This window comes from Netta rufina (assembly GCF_964035555.1).
Source record: "Netta rufina genome assembly, chromosome: 15".
Taxonomy (NCBI): Eukaryota; Metazoa; Chordata; class Aves; order Anseriformes; family Anatidae; genus Netta; species Netta rufina.
The window spans coordinates 10,890,384-10,899,287 of record NC_140138.1 but is presented as its reverse complement, the minus strand read 5'-3'; the positions used below and the strand labels follow the sequence as shown (position 1 = coordinate 10,899,287).

Here is an 8,904-nt window from a genome sequence, read left to right as displayed (position 1 = left end):
GCATGCTACATGACTTTAATGAATACTCAGTAATTTGTTCATGCCTTATTGATTAGCCAACAGATATCTCTCCATTAACTTTAATGAATTTAATCAAGGCCCTAATTTTATAGAAATTTCCTGAACAGTGAAAAAAGAATTACCCATCCAACAAATTCACATTTATTATTTCAGTGGCATCTCAGGAGAGTAATAAACTAATGAAATTCTGAGGAATTAGTAACTGCAATCTGATTGCAAGGCTAGAAGTTGTCATTGTCAGAAAATGCTATGCATCTCATCTAATACTATGTTTTATGTTTTCAGCATGTAACACGGGTCACCTGAGTTTCTTCAAGCATTGTACCAATTTAACTGCTAAGAGAGAGAAATGCAGACAGCTTAGGCATCTCCTTTATTTAACCACGCTTACTTCCATGCTGACTATTCTGCCAGGTCTATACAAATCTACAATAACTTCACCACTTACCATTCCATTAGGGACACTAAAAAAATAATGATGAGGTAGATCTGATAACAGCTTCAGTGATCGCTCCAGAATGTTAGGGTTTTAGAACTTCCCTGCTTTCAGCATTACCACGAAACAGATCAGCAGAGAAAATGCTGTTTCTGTCTACCAGAATACTCACTTTTTCTTTTAATTTCTTTCTTTCACTCCCTGTCTCTCACTCACACAGGCTGTCAGGTACTGTGGAAAGCCTTTATCTGTTTATCTTGTGCTTTAAGAAAGTTCTTCAAATTGCACCTATAAGGCCACAACTGGAAAGAACACTGCGTGACCACAAACATGCATTCCCAGTCAGCTCCCTTAAGTGAAGTGGAGTAATAAATTCTTAGGTCTGGACTATGGACCCATATTCAGCAGGTATTTCTATGCAACTTTTTCCACCAGTCTAAATATGCAGTCGACTTTTGTCAATGGAATTTTGTTCTGCTTCCCCTCTACTTAGAAGGGCATTTCTGTTCCACAAATGACATTCAGTGATTGCTTATGATAAGGTTAACTGATTTATAGGGTAGTTTTTACTTTATACATTATTAAGGGTACATCCTCATATACAACATCCATGTATCATTGACTACTGCTGAAGTCAGTTGTAGAAATCCCACTGTTACCAATGTGGAGAGGCAGGAAACACAGAAATAGTTGGAAACACTTCAGTGTTATTTGCTTTATTTTACTGTGGCTTTGTACTCCATGGGTCATAGTGAAATACATCCATGTGTAAAAAGCCTTTGGTAACAGTATAGTACTGCTGTACAGATCTGTTACAGGCCACAAAAGGCAGCATCCAGATTCTTTGACAGTCTTTAACCTTAGGGCACAGTTACTTTTAAAACACACAGAAAATCTGAACAACTTAGATTTTCAAAGATCAGTCCATCTCATACTACCTATAATGCTGACAGCAGTCAAAAACATCTTAGATGATTATGTTTAGGGTCACAATGAGAAAATAGTGTTATTGAGTCACAGAAGCACTTGCAAGTGCATTTGAAGACAAGCACATAGCATATATAATGCTAGCAGAGATCTTCCACGACAGCTTTTTAAGTGGAAAAGTATTATGTTCAGAATCTTCTCTATGAACTAGCTATGTTATTAATATTAGCATGTTATCATGCTGAAATTTTCTCATTTACACACAATGATAAGGACATAACTTGAACTGGGGAAAGTGCACACAATACTGCTCCTAACAAACAAGGAATACCTGTCTCTGTTTAGCTCCAGACCCACAGTGCTGTGGGATGTGCCTGTCTTGGATTCAACAGTCCAGATCTCTGCTCAGCCTTCAGGGTAATATCCTCTGCTTGCTGCAAAGGAAAAAAAAAGCTTTGTCACTGAGGCTTCTGAGGCCTGGATTACATCGTTCATTGTAATAATGTGAAGTACAGAATAAAACTCAGATAATAAACCATGTTCTTAAACCTCTCTGCTAAATGTGGTAAAAGCTATGACCCAGCAGACCACTCAGATAAGATTCTGTGTTTTTTTTTTTCTACACAATTAAAGCATGTACTTTGAGAGACATCTTGAAGCAGCAAGATGTAACACATGTCATTGCAGAGACCCTTTCCAGTGAGAGCAGCTATATTCACACAGATTCTCTGCCATCACCACTGAGACATCAGCATTCATGACCAACCACATAGGTCGACAAGTATCTGTTTTAGTTACTTCCAAGCTCATTACAAAGGCAGACTCTGTTATCCAGGATCATGATACAACTGTTCTAGCCCTAACGCTACCAGGGCTGAAAGATGGAATTGTTTGGGGTTTAGAACAGCTGCTACAGCATCTCTTTACACTACCGTAGCAGGTCTCAGGTTAACACCTCTCCTCTGATCTCATCTGAGACAACTCCTGACATTACTTTGCATCTGCTTCAAGTCATGTCTTGGGTTGATTTACCAATTAACTGTACTTTATACCAAACAGAACAGAAAGAGTACAAAACTAGTCCACAATCTGTCAATTATTTACTGAAATACAACTTTCCTCTGTGAATTAGTTAATGGTACTTGATATTTTTTTTTGTTTTTGTCAGATTTCACTGAAAATGAATTTATTTCAAGGTGAAAAGTAGAAGATTCCTACCAATAACTTAACAATATGAACTTTCCGTATTTTTCAGAACTACATCTTCAAGTTCAGTTCTAGAGGTTTGAAACGAACAAACAAAAAAGGCACTAATATTCCTGTAATGCATAATGCATGCAGAGACATCTCAGGAGGAAAACAACAGAACTAAGTTATGGAAGTACATAAATCTTAGGAAGAAAAACTCAACAGCACTTCCAAAACTCCCTAGTAGAGCAAAAACAAACAAACAAACACAACAAAATAAGTATTTTTTCTTGTACTTTGCAGGAACAAGTGCAACCATTCCTGGAAACTGCAATACTCAGATTCTGTATCAGATTTTGCACTACTGTAAACTGCTCATTACCTAGCAGCTGCTCTTCTTGTGGAATAAGTATTTTTTTCTATAGCATTACATTTCCTGCATATTATCTTATATAAATTTTTGTTTACAGTTCTTAGTTTTTGAGCCTCTACAGTGATTACAATCAACTAATTTAACACATATCCCAGAAGTAAGGAAAGCAGGCAGATAGTTTTGCTGTACTACAGATTATCTAGTTAAGATATCCCTTTATATAATATAGTCATCCCTGATTATTTCATTCTAATTGTAGTAGAGGGAGACCTGTACTTCAGATGCAGTCTCATTAATGAATAAATAAATACCAGTAACCCTAGATTCTCACCTGTATCAATATTCAGTGACATCAACTTGATTCTGAAATTCAGCTGTTTTAGGCTTTTGTAAATCATCTTTCAGGCAGCATTAGCATTGCTTCCATTCTCAGCATTGAATTTTAAATGTTACAATATCCCAGAATAAGCAATAATAATGACCCTGTTGTAGCAATTAGCTCACTTCTATCTGACATCATATTTTAATACAACACTCATTCTGATTACTCTACTGTTGTTGAATACTCTATGCCACATGTAAAAACAATTCAGAACCCTATGTGCCACAACACAGAGTATAAGCTAACCCAAGGCCATTCTTTGAGCATTTGCTGCTTACACTTTAATACAATGCCTGAATAAGTTGCAGACATATTTTGAACTTGAGTATTATTTACTCACCTTAATCTCATTTTCCTCTATAACATTGGCTTTTAATAATTAGTGAAGTATGACAAGTCAAAGATTTACACAAAGTTAGCAGCTCAGCAAGCAGCGTGTAGGAGCAAGTAAAAATAAAGGAAGGCTACTATAAAGTCCAGCAGTGAAATTCTGTTCTCAGTAGAATCAATAGCATTATTACAGAGGGCAAAACATCATTTCCTGTAAAAACATTTTGGTTATAAAATACGTCAAAGGGAAGCAGTATGAAGACTTGTGAAATCTCTTATTAACACGAGATGGACATAAAGGAGAAAATTCACAATGGAGTGTAAAAATGTACATAGAAGGATGGGAATTATTTCCACGTAGTTCTGCAGAAAGCAGGTATGCACTTCATTCCTACTGCAGATTATAACAGCATGCAAATCTTAGGTAGGAAGCAATATGAACATACTGTACTAAGCAAAGAGGAAAGAACATTAAATGGAAACATTAAAGAAAGAACATTAAATGGAAAGAACATTAAGAGACCTGAGATCAGATCTTCAATATATACAAATTAGCATTGTTCAATTGGTTTTCTTCAGACAATTCTAATTGGCTTCAGCCTCTTATATCTAATAGGAAGGAGTCCTTCCAGGTCACTATAAACAGTTTTCATACTGGAAGAAATAGAAGAAAGCATTCTTCTATGCAGCTGGTATTTGGGATGCTTTATCATTATGTCTGATTATTTGTGATTTATACCTCTTTTTTTTTTTTTTGTACAAAAGAGATATCAAAAAACGGTAAAACTGTAATTAACTGATATTTGCTTTCTCATGTTATTTGTGATTTATATTTCTCTATCCAACTTCACATAAACAGATGCTATGCCTGACTTCTCTCACTGACATTAAATACATGAGTAAAAGCACCACATTCCATAAAGCACCACAATAGCAAAGTCTGATTCCTATGATTTCAAGTAAATCTATTATTGATTTTGTATAATTTAAAATAATTGTAATTATTAAGAACAACTGATTATACATAATCTTCCAAGGATACAGATTAAGATTAAGAACATTAGTTTATTCTTCTTTGCTTAGTTACTTGGTTGTGCCATCAAGGAATGCACTGGTTTCCGTTCTAGCCCTGACTAGGGACAGCTCTGTAATTTAGAAAACAGTCAGGACACATGAAATGAAGCCTACTGTAGAAAGATTCCCCTTAATTATGCCACACTTCCCTCCACCCCAGTGACAAGTTATCTTTGTCAGGATGAACTGTCACCTCAAATCTTTCATCTCCAACTTCCTTTATGTGCTCCAAAGGACAGACTGACTTCAGGAAACCAACCTAGTTCCATTTCATAAGGTTTTGACTGCTGGAGTCAACTTCCAGCAAGCAACTGGAAGGTCCAGAGGTTAACTGAAAATCTTTAGCACACTTGGAGTTGGAAAGGCTATATTTTGATGGCAGAGTCATACTTAATTAATCCCAAGTGGATTTATTAAAAACATTGCACTTCTTGTCCATATTATCTTAGGATATAAATAGAAAGAAAAGTTTAATTAGTTAAGGAAGAAATTTGAGCTAGGTCTCAAATCTAACATTTGATCCATGAAACAGTAACCTAAGTAGCGGTTATTGTCACCTTTTGAATCCTTTATAAGTCAGAGTGGCAAGCCAGAGCCAACAATACTATTTTGCCTGGTATCTCCTCAGCTCTATTTCCTTTACCTAGCTGAGCAAACTATAAAGGTGAGCAGCTGACTTGAGATTGGTTAAATGATGTTACTGTGTAGAGCTGCACCAGTAGTAAGTACAATACCCATTGCTCTAAAATTTTGATTGCTGGAATTACATGTGGATGGACCATCTGTAGATAAGTATGTTTTCTTTTTATTCTTCAGAACTGTTGGGGGAGAAAACAGAAGCAAACATTCTTGACTTTATTTTTTCCCACTGTCTATACTGTTATTTGTATTGCCAACTGCCATGTACTTCAGTAAGAGTCATTGATAGATTGATGGCAATATTGAGTTTAATATGATGTACTTAACCAGGATGCAGGTAATAGCTTAAAAAAGATTTTAGAATTGTAGATCAACTCACAATACTGTTTACGCGATCCATCTCATTTAGAAGTATTATTTCAGCAGTACTATTTTTACAGAAGTATCGTACTAGATCTTCTAATTTGCTTAGGAACAGCAGCAATTTCAGTCTGATCAAATAGGTTCATCTAACTTTAAAAATCATTAGCCAGTATTCCTCAAAACATAGAAAAAACAATTTGTTGTAAGATGCAGTTGCATTTCATAAATCTGTTTGCAATATATTATTTTGAACAGGTTTAACATGAGCCTCACAGACATTCTAAGCCCTTCTGACATTGCTGCTGCTCTGCGGGACTGCCAAGGTGAGAAAACAATTAAAACCCTAAAAATCTATTATTTTCTGTAACACATGGCAAGTCTAATTCAGTCCCAAAAGCATACTGAACAAGCACATACTCAACAGACTTCCGTAGTCTCTTTCCGTAGCAGCTGTCACAGTGCATTTGTTCATGAGATTTCAATTTGTGGGTGGTTTGAGATTGTTTGTAACCTATCGCCCTGATTTCTTGATGTTTACCTGGGCATTATGCAGTATAGCAAAATGTATTCTTTGTCAGCCTTCACCTACTGTTCATGTTTAGAACAATTAAAAAGTAACAAAGCTGCATCCTCAGACCATTTAGGAGCAGTAAACATAGTGGTCTGGGGTTAATTTATTTATTAATTTATTTTCAGCTCCAGATTCCTTTAGTCCCAAAAAATTCTTTCAGATCAGTGGGATGTCTAAAAAGACCAGCAGCCAGCTCAAGGAGATCTTCCGGATTCTTGACAATGACCAAAGTGGCTTTATCGAGGAAGATGAGCTCAAGTAAGGATTTTCTGGGTTACTTTGCCTAGTAAGAGCCTATCCACAAATTACCACTTTTTTCTTTCCAGAACTGTTCCATAAAGGGGTGCCTCAGGTTATGCTTAATATTGATAAACCCTTCACCAGATTGTGGATGGTGCATTTGAGCAGACAATCCTGACAGTCAAAGATAGATTAGTAAATACCTGCCATTACTGCGTAGTATAGAAAAAAAACACCACCTCCTTGGGGCTGGATTTTGGTAGCGGGCAGAATTCAATGTATCTGGGCTGGACTTACAAAGCAAAACTGTACATGAAGAAAATTTACCCTCCAGTGTTTGTAGTAGATAATCTATTTACAGATAGCTATCAGTGTGATGATACAGCCAACAAAAAATTGTATGCCCTGAAAAATCATAATCAAAGGTGCTTCCCACCTAGGTATTTCCTTCAGAGGTTTGAGTGTGGAGCCCGAGTGTTAACTGCCTCAGAAACCAAGACTTTCTTGGCAGCTGCAGACCACGATGGGGATGGTAAAATCGGGGCCGAAGGTATTTATTTCCATATATAACTAAGATCCTCAAGGTGTGTTGTAAGTGATGCGTGATTCTCTTTTATATTGATGGCACGTTAATGTACCTCCAGTTAATTTGCTGAAACCCTCTCAGTACTGACCTGTGTGAGTGCAGAACTGGTACCTGACCTTACAGCTTCATCTCTTCAACTCCCCATGCATGAGTAAATCAAAAAGAAAAGAAAAAAACCCTACCCAGCTTCCTCACCGCCACTGATAGATTTCCAGTTGCTTTGCAAGGAACAGCTCCCTTTTTCTCCTCCTACCTACTCTGATGTAAAGCATCACCAGTTCACTCGTGCTACACGCATGTGAAACGAGGACAAAAGAGCCAGCCCTGCAGAGCAGAATCACCAGCACGTACAAAGGCTCATGTACAGCAGTATCTCCCTAAAGGAATTCTACTAGTTTCAGTGAAATCACTCGTAATGTGCAGGAGCTAGCAGCATGCAGTTAACTATTAGTTTTGCATAATAAGGAGAACAGCATGATCAAGTGTCACCGCCCCGACACAAGATACCACAGAAGGCTGTGCGTGCAGATGGAGGTTATTTACCTCCGGTGCCGGGCTACGCATCAGATAAGGAGCGGCTGTTTTAGGAAGCAGCAGATTGCATCCACCCCCTGGAAACACTGCTGTGGTTTAATGGCTGCTCAGCACAAAAACCTCACCATCTCCTAACACTGTCCTTCTGGGTCTCATTTTGGATAGGAAGCACATGCTCACAAAAAAGGCTTGGAGCCAACGGCAGCTTGTCCCACGCGAGAAGCAAGCTGCCCAGCAGGCGTGAAAGGAGTTTAGGGAAGGGCACGCAGGGAATGTGCTGCCGTGCAGATTGCCCAGCTCACTGCGCCAGGGGCACAGGACTCTTCTGTTCCTTCTTTGGAAGGAATTAAATCCAGTTCCTTAGGAAACATGCCAGAACAACCACACATGATTTATGAAGCCATCTATATATTTAATAGAGTCTTTCTGGGACAGGATTGATCAGATGCTCTTAACTCACAGAAGACAACTTAAAAAAAATTTTCTAATGCTGGTATCTTGTTGAACACCACAATACCACATGAAGCTTCACACATTTTTAGCTTTATCCTCTCATCTAAATCAACAGTTCTCAACTGCTGAAGCACTACAAACAGCTAGTAAGACACAAGGATTCATGTTTAATCCTGCCTAAGGTCTGTTTATTCTGATTCTACATTGGCCATTCCATTAAATTTGCCAAAAATAACTATTAGGCAGAGAAGGCTACAACTACCCTGGGCACTTATTATTCCTTATAAATGTCAGCAAATCACTGCCTTTCCATCTGTTGTTTGATTAATTAAATTTGTCTGCCTAAACAGGAAATTTAGGCAATGTCTCTCTTGCATGCAAGTTTCTTCCACTCTGATCATTTATCAGGTAATTGCTTTCTGTCTATTTCGATTCTAAATCTCTTGATAAGCCATTAATCTTTTCCTCCTAATCCTTTTATTTACTATTTCTACTGTAAATATTGTCTTATTTTTCACAGAATTCCAGGAAATGGTGCAATCTTAGAGGTTCAAAAAGACCAAACAGGATAGAATCGGGATGAACCTGCAAGAAAAACTCCGAAACCTTGAAAATCAGCAGTCCCTTATGTATTTATCTTGACAGTGTCTGTTATTTGTTCACTGACTTAATAATATAATGAAACACTGATTCATGATTTTTTTTTCATTGTGTGGACCATTTACCGTGTTCTAAACTCTACCAGACACTTCCCTTAAAAATATCCAATAAAAATAATTACTTACTG

At 37.4% G+C, this 8,904-nt stretch overlaps 1 protein-coding gene across 1 annotated transcript; it reads left to right on the top strand.

Moving 5' to 3' along the window:
* Positions 1–5,995: 5,995 nt before the first annotated feature.
* Positions 5,996–8,663, top strand: LOC311214898 (parvalbumin, thymic CPV3; the record flags this gene model as incomplete). The annotated part of the gene is made up of 4 exons (XM_084295761.1): positions 5,996–6,056; positions 6,430–6,562; positions 6,985–7,094; positions 8,638–8,663. The coding sequence occupies 4 exons, from the start codon at positions 5,996–5,998 to the stop codon at positions 8,661–8,663; spliced, it is 330 nt and encodes a 109-aa protein (XP_084151887.1).
* Positions 8,664–8,904: the final 241 nt, after the last annotated feature.